The sequence below is a fragment of the Perna viridis genome, chromosome 6 (assembly GCF_037379345.1).
Source record: "Perna viridis isolate PV_CMFRI_1.1 ecotype Kerala chromosome 6, ASM3737934v1, whole genome shotgun sequence".
In the NCBI taxonomy this organism is placed as follows: domain Eukaryota; kingdom Metazoa; phylum Mollusca; class Bivalvia; order Mytilida; family Mytilidae; genus Perna; species Perna viridis.
In genome coordinates this window covers 26,135,247-26,157,413 of record NC_142450.1, presented here as the reverse complement: position 1 = coordinate 26,157,413, position 22,167 = coordinate 26,135,247, and the positions used below count along the sequence as shown (strand labels likewise).

General features: G+C 32.1%; 1 protein-coding gene across 1 annotated transcript; it reads left to right on the top strand.

The window, feature by feature from the left end:
- The first annotated feature begins 114 nt into the window (after positions 1-114).
- On the top strand, positions 115-16,633 carry LOC148614266 (putative inhibitor of apoptosis). Its single transcript, XM_088588269.1, has 11 exons — positions 115-137; positions 3,135-3,178; positions 9,506-10,381; positions 10,793-10,959; positions 11,338-11,461; positions 11,771-11,934; positions 12,486-12,534; positions 13,989-14,084; positions 14,647-14,724; positions 15,150-15,185; positions 15,453-16,633. The coding sequence occupies exons 2-11, from the start codon at positions 3,151-3,153 to the stop codon at positions 15,647-15,649; spliced, it is 1,815 nt and encodes a 604-aa protein (XP_088444395.1). The 5' UTR covers positions 115-137; positions 3,135-3,150; the 3' UTR covers positions 15,650-16,633.
- The last annotated feature ends 5,534 nt before the right edge of the window (positions 16,634-22,167 follow it).

The following is a 22,167-nucleotide window of genomic DNA, read 5'->3' as shown; positions in this document are numbered from 1 at the left end:
TATCGATTTAATTTGACGTTGTATCTCTCGAAGCACATATTTAATATAGAGATATACTAATGAGCCAGTATGAAATAAACTTCTATTTATAGCTTATATATCTTGTTTATCACTTCCTGTTTCTTTTCCACGAAAAGGTAGGACATAGTCGTTCGTTTTCTTTCTTCTATCTCGTCACAATTGTTGTTTATGTTCATTTTTTCCTGATCTGTTAGTATACTACTAAATCTTCGAAATAAAGTAGGAACCCTCTTAGTGTAGTAAATATGGCCATTAATTATTATTCTATCGAACATTTGTGTTTGTATTCCTTTTCAGTTAATTTGAGGCTCATTATTTTCGTGTGATGTGTCGATTTGGTATTTGTAAACACGTTTACTGTGTAAACCCTTCCTTTTACATCGCTTCAACTCCGATTTTAGTTTCTGGCACCTTTATACCTCTTCTTTACTAATCACTTCGTCGCCCAAAATAAAGAACTGATGTAATACATTTCATGCCTTTAGATATTTGATTTATACCTCGGCAAATATTTCAAATCTTATTTGTGATTATTCAAAATTCTACGAAGAAAACGGGCCTACTTAGGTGCATGTATAAAGATGCAATTAAATCTATGACCTTTCAAGAAACTATCAGTTACGTCGCGTATGTTTAAACATTGTGCATTTGAAACTACCTTTACCCAAAAACAATCCAAATGGTCTTGATTAACATTGAATTTGTGTTTGTAAACAGTTAACACACGAACTTGCGACTGTTGTTCCCTCAAGAGTTTTTGAACTATGTCTACGTTTTGTAGATAATCTGCGATAAGTTGAAATATTCAAAGTTCTAAATCAACGATAGTTGATTTTTGTTCTTGCATACAACAGAACTCTTTGATTTTGCGTCCTTTTTAGATTGGTTGGTTTTGAATAGTTGAAAGTACATTAAGCATGTTTTAGCACAATACAGTACATCTATGCAAGGTGATATCTTCCTATATACAAGCTTCGAACTTTTAAAATACGTTAATATAATATAAAATGCTTAAAGATATGTTCATGTGTGCCCACAAAACTTCTAAGCTATCAAACGTCTCATGATTGCACGGGCTGGATTTTTTATTAAATATCATTCTTTTTTCGACATGGTCTGGCATAAGAACGGCTTTATTTTTTCTGTCTTAAGGATGCTATTAGAATACTACAGACACTGTGAAGTCAGCCTCATATCTTGAATTACACTTAGAAATCGACGGTGAAAGAAAACTATTGACCAAACTTTACGAAAAACGTGATTACTTTTCATTCAGCATTGTTAACTACTTTCATCTATTGCAACATTCCTTCAGCAACTACGTATAGAGTGTTCATATCACAACTCATACGTTATGCCAGGGCTTGCCGAATGTTTTTTGTATCGCGCTAGACTTCTAACAAGTAGTCTCTTGGAACATGGTTATATTGCTACAAGATTGAAATCATCACTACAGAAGTGTTATGGGCGTCATTATGAACTCGTTACAGTGCGCCATGAAAACTGATTTGTTCAACGTGTCATTGTTTTACTTGACTTTTTACAAGCAACTAGGCAGACATTTCTAGAAAATCAAAGGACGCTTACCCTACCGGTGCACATGTTCCAAGTTCCCAGTTTCAAGTGGAGTCCAAGTTGCTCATTTGCTTTTGTTTCTTTGTATGAATTATTTCAGGAACTTCTTGTTCTTTGTTGTGTATGTCTGTTGTCCAAATCAATCTGAATCTCCTCTAATCTTATCAACCTCCCTATTAATAATATATGTTAGATTAATTACTTCAGTAACTTTTTAAAGTGCCCTTGACTATCTGAAAACGTATTCGAGGGAACTACGAATCGAGCGAGACTCGAAACAAAAACAGACATTCACAACAAAGAACAATTATAACCAAAATAATTCATACAAAATAACTAAAGTAAATGAGCAACTCGGACACCAGTGAAAACTGGGAGCATGTACCATGTGCACAGGTAAGGTTAGCTTACTCTGTTTTTCTAGAAACACCCATCAAATCGCCCATCAAAAATGTCAAGTCCAGGGAAGACCGAAGAGGAAAGGAAAACTATGGCACGTTGAACGAATAAGTTATGGTACAGATGCATGCACTGTAACGATCCACATGTTTTCAACTGTGTCATATATCTTTGAATATTGTGACAAATTGAATGTCTTATTAGTGTGTAAGATTGGTTAACGACTGTCTTACTTTTGTGGTCGTCTCTGACACAAATCTTTTTTTTCACAATAACCTACAAAAAAAACACACCTTGACTCAAACCTTCGTGTGACTGGAAAAATCAAGATGTAATTGTAATATCAGATATTGTTATTCTTAATTTATTTTTAAAAAGGTTTGTTTTTTTTCCATATATTCATCAATGCCTTATAAAATCAGTTTGTATAACAGCCCATTGGCACAGAAAATAACAAAAAAGCCTTGTTCAAATCTACGAAAGACTTACATACATTTAAACAAGGAACATTTTGATTCTGTTAAATATTTGTTTGGTTTTTTTTATTATGTGCGATTAACTTGTTTCCAGATCGCGAAACATATATATGTATAGTTGATAAATATTTTTTTTAAAATAGAAGAATATTATATACTTTGCCATTGCCTTAATTAAAATTTACTTAAACCAGCAAAAAAATCTATATACATGTATATAGTGGTACATCTATAATTTGATAATAAACATATAGTTATATCTACTTTTAGGTAAATAGTTTAATTCTTGTGAAATTCGTAATAGTTCAGTGACATAAAGCAACATTTTTCTTTTCCATTACGTTCAAAAGTATTAATTTTATATTATAAAGACGGTTACTTTTTGTTCTATTTTCGTTTGTTTGTTTTTTTGTTTGTTTTTTTTGTTTTTGTTTTTGTTTTTGTTTTTGTTTTTGATTCAAAATAAGAATTACGTTCAATTGTTATTTAGATCATGGATTATATATACGACTTTGGGTCGGGTTACACTGCACGCCTCGCGGTTTATTATGCGTAAACGAACCAAAAACCGTTTTTATCCCAAACCTTACCAACAATTGAAAACAGTCATTATTTTGTGTTTATAAGGTCAATTTATTAACCTTTATAAAATTTGTTTTGTAGAGTCTTCGAAACTACCATGTTATCTGATGTTTATATCCCAAACGGTAAGTTTTTATTTTCCAAACAAATGTCGCACTTAAACCTTATGACTGGCATATTGCGTGTTTTTGTACGTGGCCATTGTATTATAATATCGATCAACCTGATTCAAAACTCAAACGAAGGAAAAAAGTAATGTGAAAATCAATAATGATATTATATTTATATCATATATTAAAAATATAATGCTTCACAGGGCGCACTTTGATACGACCGCATTGGTCGAACCCAGAATAATTCGGGCAGAAACATGGTAGTGTGTTACAGTTATGAGTTTGGATTATGGTTAAGGTTTGACACAGGATGATTCTGACACAAATTAAAATTGTTCAAAGAACTAAAAAAAATTCAATTTGAACATTTCCTTATTTTTCAGTATTCAAAACTAAAAAATAAATAAAAAAGTCAAAGAATATCCTTGGTTTTATTTATGTAAGGCCATTACGGACGAGTTTTGATATTATGATCATATCTGCGAATATAGTGTTAAGAAGAAATGATCTGAGCAAACTCACAAAGAGAAAATACGCACACTTCAAATGGAGTTAGCCTTTGCGCTCAATTATCTCCTTTTGGAATCTTTCGACAGGAACATTTTTCATCTATGCCTATCAATCTTCCAAAACTTTCATCAAAATTTCTTTTGGAGGGAATTTCGTTTCGAGGTTTCAACATGTAAAGGTCTCACTAACCACTTCCTAGTCAATTGGTTACTATTATGTAATACCAAAAAACATTACGCATTTTAAGTACATTCTTTGTGTGTATTCTAATCAACAATAGTCAAAATAAAGCTAAGAATGTGTACTTTAAAGTCATATTTGTAATTTACTACAAAAGTGTATAAATATTGTTTACATGTGTGAGTAATTTGCCTCCATGTTTTCAGTTAGCAGAAAAGAGGAAAATGTGGATTTTTTTTATTCTCTATTAAGGTGAATTTTGTGATGAGTTTTTATGATCATCGTTCCATTAGCTTAGATTTTTAAAGCCTTATTTGAAATATTGGCGATGGTATGCTATTTTCTTATTTATATAAATTTGTTAATTACTCAGCTGGTTGTAGAAAAGGAAATATTTCTCACCGCATAGTAAACAATAAATATATGTTTATAATATATTTCAAGTTTATTTCATCGAACCTTTTTCTTAAACATATTACAACATACTAATCTCACTTCAGCTCAAACGATAAACGCCTTTAAATCAATTAGTAGTCTATATGCAAATTTAAAACAATTCCAACCGAATAATTTTAATTCATCTCATGGACAAATATAATAAAATGATACATACTACCGATACAGATTTGAACACATTTTTTACATTTCAACAAGCAATGGAGTCATTCATGTTCAATTGAAACAGCTCTGAATTAGGATTGTGATGAAATTTTTGACACAGGATATGAATTTGATCAAAAATGATGTGGTCCGTAAATCCTGATCAGTACATGCACTAAAATCAATCCTTGTCTTCCTATTAGCGTATGGCACTTTGTGGATAATTTCAATGTCGTCTCAAATTATTGTCTCTTTGCCATACCGTTCACTTCACAACCCCCAAATTCAATCCCAACTTTATTAAACCCTGCAAAACAAATTTGGGGTAAATAGGTTTTATCCTGTCTTTCCGTCTGTCTGTCCAAATTATTTTCGAAGCAGCTTCCAACATTGTTATGAAACTTAGTTGGATGCAACAAGCCACATGGATACGTGCATACTTTATTTCTTTTTGAAGAAAAAAATATAGAAATGACGGCTGCTGAACTAAGCGGTTTTCTGCGAAACTTGGACAAATAGGTTGTCCACAACTCCTCAAAGACTTTTAGGATTGGAACGAAACTTGATGTGGTGTTAAATTACCATGTGGGTATGTGCATATTGTCAAGAATTATGGTTTGTACACAAATGTAGAAATGAAGTGGTTGAATTAAATAGTTTTTCAGCAAAACTTTAACTGATGCGTTGTTCGCAACTCCTCCTGAAAAAATGAAGGATTGTTAGATTCCATATTGCACTGTGCATATTGTCAGGAATTTACTATAGTGAATCTGCAGTTATGTTATTGTGTTGTCAACAACTAAAATATATTACGTGTTTCTGTTTGGAGTTGCATTTGTAGAATGGCAGCAAAAATGTGTGCCAGAAGTTCTTAATCTATCCCTAATAAAAGTCCAATATGAATCGTGTGTCGACATTTGACCCAAAATATGCAGGTACAACAGACTGTTGTGGCAATAATGCCATTGGGTTTTTTTATACGACAACTAATGATGGGATAATGTATTGTTATGGTTCTGTCGTCGTCTATGTCGTCATCGTCTTTCGTAGACAATTGGTTTTCATGCGATAATTTGCGTATTGGTTGGTTGATCTTCGTAAAATTTTATAACAGAGTTCCAAACCACATACGAAAGTTTGGTATCGATATGATGGGTTATACCCCATTCAATTTAGCACTGGGGCAAAACATGGCCTTTAAGACGCATTTCCTGGAACTTTATTATATGAAGCATAGGAATGTCTATGATATTATTCAACAATGTCCTAAACCACAATGGTCAGACTTTGGTTGGGTAGAGACTTGTACTTTTAAGAATTTAGGGGCCACATGGGAGCAGAAATATGCATTTTCCAGAAGTTCATACATAACTTTAGTTACTATTAGTGAATGAATTTGTTTTCATTTTATTTATTATAAGGTACATGTACCATGCTACAAAAGTTAGACTCGGTCTGATGTTTTGGGTTGTGACTAGAGGCAAGTAAAATCAAGGGACACAAAAGGGTCAGAAACATTTTATTTCTTGATAAAGCTTGTTTTTTTCTGGTCTGAAATTGAATTGTTTTTGTCGAAATTCCTCATGAAAAAAATTTTGCCTGCTTTTTTCAATCAAATGCCTGAATGGACTAGACTTTTTAATATTTGGTGCGATTTTGAAAATTTGATTTATCGGATTTTATAAAGAAATCCCGGCCTCGATCCAAGAGCTTTCAGAAGTATGCTTACCAAATTAACCCTATCATATGCTATCTATGAGATAATGAGGTACAAAGAAATCCACGAATACACCATTTAGCAGACATCTGTACTTAAATTGAATGTCAAAACATTGTGTAGTATTGAGTATATAAGAGTTGTGTTGTGTCCATAATGAACTGTAAGTCACATTTTAAGTGTGTCAAAAACTAATATTGTGTTCCCACTTGCCTCAAATGAACAGAGTTTAACTGGCTGCAGTCGTATCATTCTGCGTTCGACGAAGCTTTTTATTTGGATTGACGCATTGTGATAAAATCTTACAGAGATCCATTCACTTACTCAAGTTATTAACAGAACATCAAGAAACTGCTTGTTTCTGACCAATTGGTTTCGCCCATCATTCCTAAACAGTTCATGTTATAACCCCCACAATCGATATAAATAGTCCATTTAAGACTTATACTTGAAGATATAAAGAAATGGAATAACCAAATGAATCTTGTCATTTTACATTGTCTTTAGTCAATATACCAAAGTTGGGCTCATTTAATAGTAGGATTTTTACAATTGTAAATAATTTTTTTTTAATTTGTGATTAATTTCATCATAATATAAATTATGTCTAATCATAATTGGGTGCTTATTTGCAATATTTATACTGTAATACATTACATTTAGCAATATTATTATACTAATCGATAGTTTACGGTCATGGAGCGTAAACAAACTTACTGCAGCTTCACAACCGAGGGAGGACACGATTGAGGTAAAATTCTTAGGGAATTAAATTTAAGATCAACGACACAGATGACAGTGCAAAAACAATAGCCATGAACTATATGTATTACAAATCAAAACGTTGCATGAATTTGATTCGAATTAGATTCAGATCTATGTATTTATTGTTTTGTTTTTGTTTTTGTTTTTGTTTTTGTTTTTGTTTTTTGTTTTTTGTTTGTTTTTTTTTTTGTTGTTTGAATTAATGAAACGCATGATTTACCGAAAATTAAGTATAAATTAAAGCGATTAGAATTTGCATTTTTAATAATTCGATTTATTTTCTACTTAATCGATATATTCGTATAATTGGGAACCATTTCGTATAAGAAATGTGATAAACATTCAAAAATTGGTATGAACGTACAAATATCTGTGCATTCATAAATGTAATATTTAAGATATGCCATGATCGAATAGTATAAAAGATGAATTCAATTAGAATTTGGTTTTTCAATAACATTTTAGATACCTCTTTGGTTTTCGAGTCATAAGAAGGCAAAGGGATCACAACAAAAAAACGACTATTTTTATTTTTGGTCTCATTTTTAAAATATTTATTCGATTTTTATTTTTATTTATTTATTTATTTATTTATTTATTTATTTTTTTTTTATTATTATTTTTTTTTTTGATAACATAGTGTCCAAATTACTTTTAAGCCCTAATGATTGACTGTGTCATACACTAATACTGTGTCCATACTTCTGTTTCTTATTGATGTAAAAAAAGGCGTGTTGGATAATTTTGTTGTTATTTTCTATGTATCCAATATATCTGCTCATTTCAGGCGATTAAGTTAAGCTTTAAGGTGACAATAATGACCTTTTCATGAAAAAGGGAATTTTTGAATTTCATATTTTATAATCCATTTCACATGTAATGGGCAGCTTTTGTTTATAGTCAGTACATCCATATACATTCTTAGCATTTTAATCAATCTAAGTAATGCATAAAATAACTTATTCAAATTCATTTACAAAGAATGGTATCTCTACTCCAATAAAATCACAAATCTATTAGGCAATAGGAGGCATAGAGGTATCTTGTTGTTGAGTTGGGGTGGGGGTTCACGGTGGACACTTCCAGCTGTTTGACTATTTCTTCAGATCTAATTTCAAGTCTGATTTATGAAAATTATCATTTTTATATGGGACATAAATTACACTAAACCAAACCTTAATTATAATGACAATGTAATGAAAACTGTTTCAAGAAAATATATAAAGATATCACTAGAACATACTATATTAATCAGTGGTACAAACAAAAGTCTGAATAGTTAAATGGGAAACTTTGTACATAATTTACATATTAATTTAAAAACAACTTTGAGATGAAAAAACATCTTTCTCTAATGACGAATTTGAACATAGGAAAACCTAAACAAATTAAGAATATCTGCACTTTTACTTAGCGTGGAAACTGGAAGATATCAGGGCACTCTCCAACAAGATTAAGGCATATAACTATGATATAAAGGATGAAACTTGTTTTAGCTCACCTGGCCTAAATTGCAAAATTATGCAAATTCTCCTTGAGGTATATGAGTACTGAAATGGATTTTTTCCCTCGAATTCTACATATTCAACTTTGAAAATATTTTCCTTTGAGTAGAATGGGTTGTAACCAAACATGAAGTGAATGTCTGTTAGGATTTCCTTTACAGTCTTTGAGTGGAGATTTTGGAACTGTCGAAAAACATGGCAGTCGTGAACCAAGATTGGGGATTTGTGGAAAAAAAACTCGAAAATCAATGAGTTTAGCAATATTCACGGGGTAAAATGGATCAGCATGGTGAGATAGACGAATGTCGAATTTCTTATTAAGTTTATTGGCCAATGTTGGGGTTATTGGCCCTGAAGAGTAAAAAAAAACTATAAGAGATTATTTTATAAATGAAAACCGGACGGACAAATATGATGCTCTCTATTAATTAAATAATTTTTGTTAAAATATAAAAAAAAAACATACGGTAGGGTCAAGATGCAGCTAAAACGACTATTTTTGACCAGCTGAGCGATTCAGGCTCACTAGAGCCTCTAGTTTATTTAATTGTTCAAAAGTGAATAATGATAGAATCATTCTTGATACAAACACAAGTACACATTGTCCAAAGTTTACAAATTTAACTTATAAAAAACGATGTATTTAGTGGATAATATAGATGTTCTTACTAGTTTATGTATATAACGAAGATAAAAAAAAATGGCAGTAAAACGACATGATTTTTACTTACTTTACTTTCACACATGTTACTCATTATCGATATTATATGGATTTATGACTGTGTGCAGCATATAAATATTAGGTTATCTCTTAAATTGCACTCAAATTTGATGCCTATTCATAATCATAATTTGACCTTTAATCCTTGGTAACTTATGCAACTTAATAACAAAAACAAAATCTAATTATCCTTGCTTGCTTGCAAAAGTCACCAGAAGGTTTATGATAAGAGACACGCATTGCGTATACACAAAGTAATTGATATAATGACATTAATTCATAACCTAAATACCTTTAAATTTTTTTGTTGGTTACTGTTGTGTTTGAAACATGTTTTGCAGGTTTTCAGAAGACGAGCTATAGGCATAGGCAAAAGTTTAAATGTATGAATAATGAGACAAAAAACTATCGGCGACAAACAATGAATCCAAAACAGACCCGCAACGATTACATATATCTATGTAGAAATTGCAGTTTCCTAAAAACTAGACCCCAGGAGACAAATGCAGGCAAATTAATTAAGCTACATTCGCCTAACCTGGTGGCCAATCGAATGAGTTATCAACCAGCTAACCTCGATCCATCATTTTGGAAAATCAAAAATGAGGAAGAAAAATACGATTCGAAAATTTTAACAGCATGTGCAAGAATTCATACTTTTTTACAATGGCAATCAAAGAGGCAATATCCAAAGTTTTTAGCGGAAGCAGGTTTCTATTACAGGGGCAAAAACAGTATTGTTCATTGTTTCGAATGTGGTTTAGAAACAGATGTAGAAGAATGGTTGCACGGCGAAAATCCAAATCAAGCTCACGCTAGACTAAAACGAAATTGTCAGTTTGTCATCGATAACAATTTTAAGCCTAAGCCTACAACAGTTATTGTCAATCAACTAACAATGAGTCCTGAAAATAATTCAACCGAATTAAAAAACAGCCCCATACTAAAACAATCAAGAGACAAAAAAGAAACAGAGGCTGACGGTAGCTCGATGCAAAATCATCTTATTATGACGGATTCACATATCACTCCTGGTATACATGAAATAAATACTACTGATGCAATGAATAGTCAAGCAACTGAATCAGTGAATGTTATAGACATTAAGTACAAAGAATATGAAGACTTACAATCGCGAATGCAAACTTTCATTTCATGGAAGTTTGAATCAAAACAAAAGGCTAAGCACTTAGCTGAAGCTGGATATTTTTACACAGGTATAAAAAATAAATCCCCATAAAGGTTAACATTTTCGATCAGTTTCTTTGATGTGTTTGTTCGTATAATATTGAAGGCAAGTCGTGTTTTTTGTGTATTTTGTTTTTTGTTTTGTTTTGTTTTGTTTTTGTTTTTGTTTTTTTTTTGTAGGAAATTCTTTGTGACCAAATGTGCTTTTTATATCAATATATAGAATGCAAACTGTACATTTTTATTGTCCCCTTATAAAAAGCTTTATTTGTTTTTCATTCGAATATATTGAAATTTGAAGAGCGCTCGTGTTGAATATCTTTAAAAATAATTTTCTTAAACCATTGTGTTACGATCTTTGAAAAAAAAAATTATTATTTTATTTTTATTGCTATCGTACCTGTTTCTCGAGTCAATACGTTTCTGTTATATCTTTTTAGGAGAAAATGACATCGTCCGATGTTTCTGTTGTGACTTAGGACTTGCTGAATGGGACCCAAAAGACGACCCCTGGACGGAACATGCACGACATAGTCCAACCTGTGGATACCTCATGCACGTAAGAGGAAATGGTTTTGTTCATGATATTCAAAAGGATTGGAAGCGGGTAATCATCTTTTGTGATTAATATGTATTAAACGTTTAACTTACTGAATTACTCTTGCAAGTTACAACTGACTGTGAATATTAGTGAAGCATCTATCACGTGAAAGAGTTTTTGTTTGAAAAATGTGCATGATCATCGACTAATAAGATACCACAGGGGTACACTTCTCTCCTACTCTTCTAAATGAGATGAGAACTTTTGAAAGCAAAATATTTTTTTGACATGCGTTCGAATTAGCTAGGCCTTAAATTGTTATTTCTTGATAAAATAGTGATTTTATACACGTTATTGTAATATTAATTTAAGTCATTTTGTAAAATGGTCACTTGATTATGTTCAAGAAAATGGCATCTTATTTTGCCAATTCTTTAATTGTAGATCTACAATCCAAAACATGCTGCGTTTGATGACAAAGAGTCACGTATAAACACATTTGATGGATGGAGAGAGGATATTTCTCAAACTCCAGACATCTTAGCAGAAGCTGGTTTTTTCTTCACTGGTAATTAAATAAGTTTTCAGTTTAGAATAACTTATCTGTTATTATTAGAGTTTTAAGCGTCATATTTGTTGTGAAACGGCATTCGCCTATGATAAAAAATAATGAAACGATGCACGTATCATTAAATAAAAAGAACCAAATTCGTCTGCAAAGAAGATCGTTCAACTTCCTCTTCTGTATCACTGTAATAAAGCTAAATTTATGTAGTTATGGTATATTAAAAATTATTCGGTAAATTTTGTCTTTCATGCAATACATATTTGCATTTAGAAGTATTCCAAATTGATGAATTTGGCCATTTTCCTTAAGGGGAGGAAGATATAGTACGATGCCACTACTGTGATGGGGGCCTCCGAAACTGGGAACCTGAAGATGATCCTTGGGAGGAACACACCAGATGGTTTCCTTTCTGTAAATATGTTATCAAGATGAAAGGACGAGAATACATCGAGGAAATAAAGAGACAGACAATGGTATGTCTTGTGTGTTTTTCGTTTCGTTTCGTTTTGTTTGTTTGTTTGTTTGTTTGTTTGTTTTTGTTTTGTTTTTTTGTTTTGTTTTGTTTTGTTTGTTTTGTTTTGTTTTGTTTTTTTTGTTTTGTTTTTTTTGTTTTTTTTTTGTCTTTTGTTTTAACTTCTCATAAGCAAGTAGGTCATTATGTGAAATTTAAAATCCCCCATTTTTTATATTATCTTCAAAAAGCATTTTGTATTTGATTTTGTGTAGAAATACTTAGTGTTTAATAGTGTTAAATAAATGGATAGTGTCTATTCAACAGGTAAGGTTCTGCAATAAATTTACTGCAGGATTCAGTTGTTTAGATGTCATAGGATTGTGAATCTGTATGCTTGTGTGTTTTTGTTCTTTGAATTCTTTGCTCCATAGTTTCCCAAAAGAAATTAAGCTTTAACGACCGATATTCTTTCTTACCTTATTTTATCAAATTAGACTTCAATTCCTCGTACACATTAAAGATTGATTTGCAATGTTATTCTTCTACGAATTCTCGTCATTTTGTCTCCAGCGAAGACAAGAAGAAGAAGTGTCAGCCAGTCGCGATAACGAATCACGAGGTAACTCATATATATTTGTAGATTTTTGTTCAGAACTTTAAAAAGTTCTGAGAATGAGAATATTAAAATACACGATTGTCCGAACGAAGTGGTAGGTTTCTTATTATCATTATTATTCAAAGTTTGACCGTATATGTACATAAATACCTTTGTTCTGGATTGTCTTCATGGCAATCCATAGCATGCAGTCCAATTTCATATCAAACTGCCTATAAACAAGAAGAAAAATGAGTTTACAGAATACCTTAAATTTCAATACTGCAATTGGTAAATTACTTACCGTTTATTATACATGTATATATCATCCCATAGGTTATCCAACAGCAATAGAAGGAAAATATGGAATTCAAAAGAATGTAATCAGGGGACAAAGACCAGACATGGAAAACAGACATACACAATAAAGAACATGAAGTAACTAAAATCATACATACAAAGTAACAAAAGCACATGGGCAAAGCATGGTAACTTTAATTGTTCTACGCATAAAAAAAGTAATGATGCATTATATCCAGTGGTTAAGTTGAGAAATCCAACATCCAGATTAACACACGAATAAAATAATTCAAAAGACAGTTTTCAGAGGAAACCCATTTATATACAACCTCAAAAATGATTAAAAAAAGGCCATAAATAATTGTAATGATTTTGCTAACACTAAAATATCACAAACATTAACACTTTTTAATAGTAAAAAATAAAATCTTAACTGAGCAAAGTCTTCTAACAACAACTAACGCAATTTTCCGCGCATGAGTGGACTAGCTGAACATACAGAAAAGCAAGAGGGTACTGTTAAATTACAAATGTCTTTTATGCAGGTGTTAACGTTTGTAAAAATCGAGGACCTCTCTTTTTCTAAAAAAAATCATTGACGTAAATTGTCAACTTTCTTCGAAATAATGTATGCATATTATGAATTAAATTAACATGACCACTTTGAACTCTTTTAATTATGAAATTTATATATTAAAAATATAATTATACAAGCTCAAATAGAAATGTTATTTTCAAGAAACCATTTCACCAGATTAATTTATTTATTAACATTACAGTTACAATAATTATTTCTTGTATACTTTTGTCGGTAGAACTCCTCTGAGACGAATGGGTGGATTTAAACTTAACTTGGCACAAAAATAGGGCACCATGCAAACAGATTTTGAAATTTTAAACATGGCTGCCATTTCAAAATTCATAAAAATAGGGATTTGTCGTAGTGTCTTCATTCTCGATTTGCAAATAGGTCACCACAATGACTTTGGGTCGGCTATATTGAACAATAAAAATGGCCACCATCCAAGATGGCTGTCGGTCGACAATTTATTTTGTTTTTTAATCGAGAAAAAAATGGACACATAGACATTGGTTTTACGAACTCCTGTGACAATGAGAACATCTGTGTTGATGTCCTACACAATAATAACTAGTTTTACTTATTTTTTTTCTTTTAGAAATTTCCTTTACATCCGTTCGAGATCAACTACAGGAACTTTGTATAGCAAAGGACGAAATCAATTACGCAATTGATCAGTTTTCAAAGCAAAATGGTAAGAGTTAAAGATAACTTTTAACATTATGAACAAAGTATTGTTATATATAAGAAATGTTATCGTCAGAATGATGTTAAGATTTTGTTAAGACATATACATTATATGTCAACTGTCCGTATCTTTGTCTTGTTAATTTCAATTCAGTTGTAGAATACTATTATGATTAGCAGTGAAAAAAACTATATATGTCTATTCGTTGAAATATAATTGGGGTAGTTGACAAGCAGGATCAGGAATGAAAACATATTGTATCTACTTTAAGCTAAGCGAGTTAATGTAAATGGCTGAAATGAATTAGACAATTTCAGAATACATTTGTATATCTTATTACTGAAATTACATACTATATCATAAACATCACAAAAACAGATTCAACACGTGTTATACACAGCCTTTAATCTGATGCAATCATTGCGAATAAAAAAGTTAAAACTTTAGATTTTAAATCAGTTCAGAATTATTTATGCATAAACCAGTAATGTGTCGGTAGTATGCAACGAAATACATTTACTTTGCCATAGATCCAAAGAAATAACATGTTTCGAATATGTGCTTTCAGAAATTAAAGAGTTGACAGTTGAATGGGCAATGACCGTTATATATGACAATGACCGTAAGAAAAATAGTCCATTTTCAGGTAAATGAGTGCATTTAAAATCCAGAATACTCATGGTTTATAAAGTCAACTAATGCTCTAACATACATATGTTTCCTTTAACTTAAATCTAATATTTTTTACTATCTATGACAGCTGCATTCACGAGTTTCATAAGAAATCAAATTGAGTAACTTATTTTCTTGACTTTTGTACTTAAGTTTAATATCCTACACAGCTAAATGATAAAGTGTGCGTTTTTCGCGACAAAAAATATAAAAAAAAGAAGACAGTACAGGTACATTTAAAAACATTCTATTGTTTTTTTTATTCATTATGTTTTTCAAGGCGTGTATTAGTATTTTTGCATGATGCAACGTTTACAAACAACATTTAATTTTAATACAATATTAAATTGCTTCTTTTGTCTAGCGATATACATTTTAAATATTCAGTTTTATTTGCAGTCGAAAACACCAAAGCTGAACAACCATGCGAAAAAGGTAATATGTTGTGCCATATGTTGTTTGTGCGTTCTCCTAACAATAATAGGTACATACTTATTTGTAATATTTGTATACATGAACAAGAAGTTTCATGGTATAATGCATTGCATTCAAATGGTCCTAATAATTTGTATTTTGTATCTAGTTAATATATTTTTTTTTTAAATGAGTACGTACTATGCAAAAGTTTATTTATGATTTCTCGAGAAAACGTTCTCCCTAATGATTCGCCTCTATAACGTGAGTTTTTTTTAACTTTTGCAGATCCCCAAAAACTTCTGGAAACAAACAAGAAATTGAAAGAACAGCTGAAATGTATGCGATGCAAGACTAATAATACTTGCATGCTCTTCATTGATTGTGGCCACCGTGTAACATGTGAAACATGTGCAGATAAAATGGATTTCTGTCTTTACTGTAACAAGAAGGTCAAGAAGCGAATGAAAACCTTTCTGTCTTAGAATAAATTACTTGCTGTATATGAATGGTAAAACTGTCAATTATCTAGTTAAACCAATATTACCACTTTATTTTACCATTGTTAATACATGGATATGCATTGTATTATACTAGGTTTTGAAAATATGATTGATCATTGCTTCACTCTATTAACATTTTGTTTAGTAATTTGATGAATATGCAGTGTAAAAAATTGGGTACCGTTTTTTGTCGATTAATCCAATAGTAGACATATACTCAATTTTACCACTTTATTTTACTTTTGTTTATACAATGTACATGGATGTGCATCGTATTATATTATGTTTCGAAAATATGATCGATCAGTGCTTCACTCTATTATATCTTTGTTTATTTGTTTTTTAAGTCTATGTAGTGTAATAATTGCGTACCATTTTTGTCGATTAATCCAACAGTAGACATATACTCTTAACTCTGTTTAAAAAGCTATTTTCCTTCTTCGAATGTGAATACAGCATAAAGATTTGTAAAAGTTCCACACTTGCATATATCAGTTTGATTAGAGAATGTCTTGACATTAAAATAATCCGAATTTAATTTTACCCATACACAGGCAAAAATGCAACATATTTTCTGAAAATTAAGTACTGTTTATGAACTTTTTGTTGGTATCAATTTTTGTGTGTTGATTGATTGAATAACGAACATGTGTACCTCTTGCAAAAAAGTTCTAATAATAGAGAAATTAAATCACATCAATGATGATTAATTTAAGCAATTATAATCTATATGTTTCGCTTACAAAAAGCATGCAATTTCAAAAAATAGTTTCTGCAATAGAAGGAATGTTCACGCAAAATAAGAACGTACTCAAAGCTTATCCAAATACATGACTATACTTAGTGGTTGTTTTCACTTACTGGTTTCCTTGGTAATGTTGCAACAATCATGTTGGCATGGTACATCGCAAAAAGCACGCTTGTCCTGTTCCTTAATCAGAAAGAAAATAAATCATTCTCGTACAGTATTGGCTTTCGTAAATTCGTAAAAAATCGAATTGTAAATGTTACAACAAGTAATAGTATTCCCAAGATAGGAAAAAAGTTATCTTGTACTGCAATGCCAAATCGATACAAATAGATAGACAATTCAAATCAAATTAATGATATTCCTGGCTTTAATGTTTTCAGGTAGTTGGCATAAGACTCTCAAATAGTAAAGCAATATTTTATGGAATGTCACCACTGTCATATAATTAACAATAATATGTGTTGTAAAGTGGCTTAAATTAATAGTAAATAAGAATAATGAATGAGTGAACAATAGCCACGTTTGAAAGGTAAAAATAAACTACATACATATAAAATATAAATAAGATTTAAAAAAAAATATAAAGAATATGCGTCGAATTGTTTCAGTCTTCGTCAGGGGCAAAATGTATCGAAAAGAAGACTGACAGTTGCCAAACAATAGCGTAAATAACGTTTCCTGGGGTACCGTTGAAACTATCTTTTGACCTAAAGACATTGACTGAGCAGGCCTTCCTCCGCCATCTCAAGATGCATTTAGACATTGGCATCAAATCTGTAGACAAAGGGTGAGCTGTAGTTGCCTGGAATGTTCAATGCTATGTCTCAGATAAGGATTTCAACTCTCAGATTTTAAATTTTACAAAAAAACTCCGGGCTGATAATACAAAAGACAATCAGATAATAGTCAAGGAATTCATTTCAACATCAATAGATTATCACGATCTATCAAAAGAAGCACTCAATTTCTGAAATAACATGAACACGTTTATTTTAAGGATTACACCGATAATATCCCGTTTCTTAAGTTGCCGTCAGTCACTTTTATACTTTTTATTCAAACAAAAAGGATTGCAGCAGATATAGTTATTGATAAAATGTCATGCTTCGCTACAATGATTAATCTTAACCCGAGTGTTATTAACAACGGAAGTATATTTTAGCAGTGTTTTGCAGGATATTTTGCAACTAGTTTATAGAGTTTCACATTTCATGATTTAATTTCATATCTTGACCTACACTTAGAAATCGATGGTAAAGGAAAACTATTGACCAAACTTAACGACAAACATGATGACTTTTCATTTAGAATTGTCAACTTTCCTTTCATCTGTGGCAACATCCCTTCGGCTTCTGCGTATGAAGTGTTCATATCACTACTCATACGTTATGCCAGAGCTTGCCGAAACTACGCAGACTTTTTGTATCGTGCTAAAACTCTAAAAAAATATGCTTCTGGAACAGGGATATGTTGCTACAAGATTAAAGTCATCACTACAGAAGTTTTATGGTCGTCATCATGAACTGTCCAGAAACAGGTAAGTATGCACACCGAGTTGCTCATAAAAAGTCAAGTCCGTGGTAGACAAGCGAGGAAAGGAAAACTATGACCCGTAGAATAAATCAGTTTTCATTGTGCTGATGGATACACCATAACGATCAACGAGTTCATGATGACGACCATAAAACTTCTGTAGTGATGATTTCAATCTTGTAGCAACTAACCCTGTTCCAGAAGCCTATTTGTTAGAGTTCTAGCGCGATAAAAAAAGTCTGCGTAGTTTCGGCAAGCTCTGGCATAACGTATGAGTTGTGATATGAACACTAGATACGCCGAAGGGGTGTTGCCACAGATGAAAGGAAAGTTGACAATTCTGAATGAAAAGTCATCACGTTTTTCGTAAAGTTTCGTCAATAGTTTTCCTCTACCATCGATTTCTAAGTGTAGGCCAAGATATGAGGCTGACTTCACAGTGTCTGGTGTATCCTTTATCTGAAGTTCTTTTGTGTAGATGCGATGTATCAAATCCCCGAAATTAGGATTGTTTAAAGATAATACGTCATCTATATTGCGGAATTTGAGATTGAAGGATCTAGCCAAACGATATTCTTTCTTTTTGGTCAGATCAGCTATAAAGTCAGCCTTATAAGAGTGAAGGAATAGGTCAGCAAGTGAAGGAGCACAATGCCGACCGTTTGTTGAAAAACACGTCCACCACACTGGACAAATATGTTGTCGATTAATATTGCGATGTGCGTAACTTTGACTTACTTGCTTCAATGTAATTTACCCCTCAAGACTTTTTGAATTTACTATCAATGTTCCTTATATGTAAGATAGCGATTTGGTTATGTCGCTTAAATCTTAATGAAAACGTCCGTAATTTTATTTGTTGATATTGGTTCTGATGCACTTCGATCGATACAGACAGGTATCCTGTAGTTAAGTCGGTTGATTACATTGAACTTTCCGGACCGTTGGCGTACATGTACCTCCGAACTCGTGTGCATTACCGCCGCTCAATTTCATGCGGAACGTTATATTGATCTCATGGTAATGTCAGTCACGCGTTGGTGGAACACTTTCCTTTGGTAAACGAGTTCCATTATGTCAGATTTACTTCGGTGATTGGATGCTCTACGTAGGCCTTATTTGTTGCGATTGATTTTCAATAACTGTTGTTATGGTGACTTTTAATTTCTCGCTTGACATTTTCGTCTAAGCTTGGATCTTTCTGGTCTATATTTCATAGTCAAATTCACGAAACGATTTTAGTTTTAGATCTACGATTTTCTTTTATGGACCCAAATTGGTCACTTTTGGATTTATTTAAGCTATGAGCTTTCCTTGAATCTCGGAAATTACTTTCTTTGCTTTACTAAGTCTTGTATTTAACTGAATTTTCAACCCTCTTCATTTTATGTAATTCCCTTTTAAGACTTTCCATTCTGTCAACTGGAGAATGCAAACGTTCGGTCTATCTAGAACATCGCCTCGTTTATCTCGGTATTATCACAAAGAATAATATGTGTTAAGATATAGCAATCTCTAGAATATTTGAAACTACTTTTCATTATTTCTACAATTTTCCATTAGGACACCTTCAGCACCTGCTTATGGAGTGTTCATATCACAATTCACATTGTACTTACATTTACATTTCTTTGGGTCAATTAAATAGTTCATTGTCTAAATTCTCAATAAAGCTTTGATTAGGAACTTGGAATAACAGATAGTTGGGACTTTTCTGATTGGAAATCATGTCGCCATTTTGAACGTTCTACTTTTCAAAACAAGAATTACTAAAGTTTATCATCGAGTGTGTTCGACTTGGTGTGTTTGCGAACATACTGCCACCTGATTTCGAATGCACATCTAACTCTTACAATGTGTGATCACCGTATAAGAAGAAACCATCCAAAGAATTAGAACAGCCTATTTCCATTATCTGAGGGATATAATTTTCGACCGTCTCGATTGTCAGCCATCTTTTTTAAATAATAATAATAGAAATTTGTTTGAATTAATGCATTATAGTTGTTATTAGTGCAAACAAAGTAGAGATAAAATATGCTACATGTATATGAATAAGATCCTGTTTCTTTTCATGTGAAATAAATTATATTTATTTTCTTTGTCTCACGGAAGATTCTTATGTGATTTTCTATTTACTACCAAGTGACGACAATATAAAAATGAAACGGTGATTTGTTATGGTAGATGTGATTCACAGTTTAGAAAAAAACACTTAACAAAAATATGATTTTGGTCAATCTACATCACAATTTGAATTTAATTCTGGTTTAGAGGAAAATATAAAACACACGCTTGACTTCTTGATGAATCGTTATGGCTAATCAAAAAGAGGAACATGTAAATCCGTATAGCAGACGAATCCGAATGTGGTAGGAAAACAGTTGAGGAGTACCTCACCGATGAGCTCGCCAGCAACTCTTAGGACCAGTAAAGAATCCGCACCGCCGATTCATGGGCAGTCAAGAAGCTCACAGTTCGAAACAATGATAAGCAAAGTGTCTGCAAATGTCCAGCAGAAGCAGCAGTTTTTGCATACCAAGCTCCAACTAATGCTGGTGGTTCTGGTATTTTCGGTAATTAGCAGCCCTTTCGGATCAGTGGGCAGCCTTCGTTTTCCAGGGTAAACGCTTAAAGCACCATGAAGAGTGTACTATCTGTAGATGCTGTGGACATTGGACCCTTGACTGTAAAAAAGGAGCAGGTATCACAGTTGCCAGGGACAAGAATACCAACTAGCGACAGAATCGACGATACGTTTCGGTTACTTTATAGTTTTGCTCAAAAATCTTACTTTAGATATGAACAAAATGACGCAGATATTAATGTTAAAGGTAGATTAACTTAATCCTCAGTTTTTTTTTTGTTTTTTTTTCTTTTTTCCGGTTTAAACTGGAGTTTCTTATTTTGTTTTAGACGTTATCAAATTTGTATATTAATCGCTTCTTGTGTCGTAACCAGAAAGTGTAATTTTGAAACAAAATTGAAAAATAATAAGTCCGCATTAGTACAGAATGATTTCGTTACAGAGGTTATTAATGAACTGCATGGTAAAACATGGACTCTTAAAGCTAACAGAATGTCAACCCCATGTAAATATCCCTTTGTCCGTTTCAGTCAGTGGCAGAGGTAAGAAACGATTGATCCTTGATTTATGACATGTAAACAAACATATACTGGTGAATAGTGTACTTTTAAGCGGTTTGTTTGTAAATGTTGCTTCAAGTTTGGATTTCAATTTGATCTTTAACCATGTTATCATCACATAGATATTTTACCCACTTAACACAAATATTTAGGATTTTATTTGTTAGGGCAATGGTATATATACTTAGTCCTCCCATTTTTGTTAAATATAAGTTTTGTTTAATATTTACGAAAGTCGAAAGACTATTTAGATGACGGTTTCCGAGTCGTAAAAGGCAATCAGACATGCTTAATTCAGATTTAATAGCTTCAAGGTTTGTTCCTAATAAGGATAAATGCATGTGGGAACCCTCTCAGAACTTTTGATGGCAGGGGTTTGATTGGGATTTAATTAACTGTAAACTGCTTATTCCAAGTAGAGTCCTTAGAATATAGAGTTAGAATCAGAGTGCTACCCAGTATATGTGGTAAGATTATTTCTTTGACCCCCGCAATAGGAAATGTAATTTAGATTATGATCTGATGCTTATTGTCTGGTATAAACCAGAGAGATAACTGGAACCAGTTTGTTAACATTGGTTGGTATAATAACTGCACGCTTGAACATTCATTTTGGAGTGACAATTTAAGCGAATTAAACAGTAAGTTCTAATTATAAAGTGGTTTCAGATGCAAGCGCTACTGGTGCCTTTGTGTACGTTCAAAAGTATAGCATGGTGACTCACCATATGGGGTCACTTTCAGATCAGTACTAGTAAAAACTCTGCTTGGAGAGATAGATAAAAGCTATAATACTGTGTATTGCTTCCTTTGTTACATTTTTGAATAACAGTACAGTTACTTTGTATACAGATAACCAGAACAATTGGGTCGTCCCACCTGTATCTCTCGCAAGTAAATGCACATACGACGTTACTGACGTATTTGAGTTTTACGAACCTGCAAGGATTTTTGTTGCAGGCAACAATAAGGACTCTATTTGCTAATGACAGAGTCAAAGGGACGGTACTGGACGTTAGATCATGTGCTAAACATGTATGATATTTGTTTTATATTATATTTTGTTAGG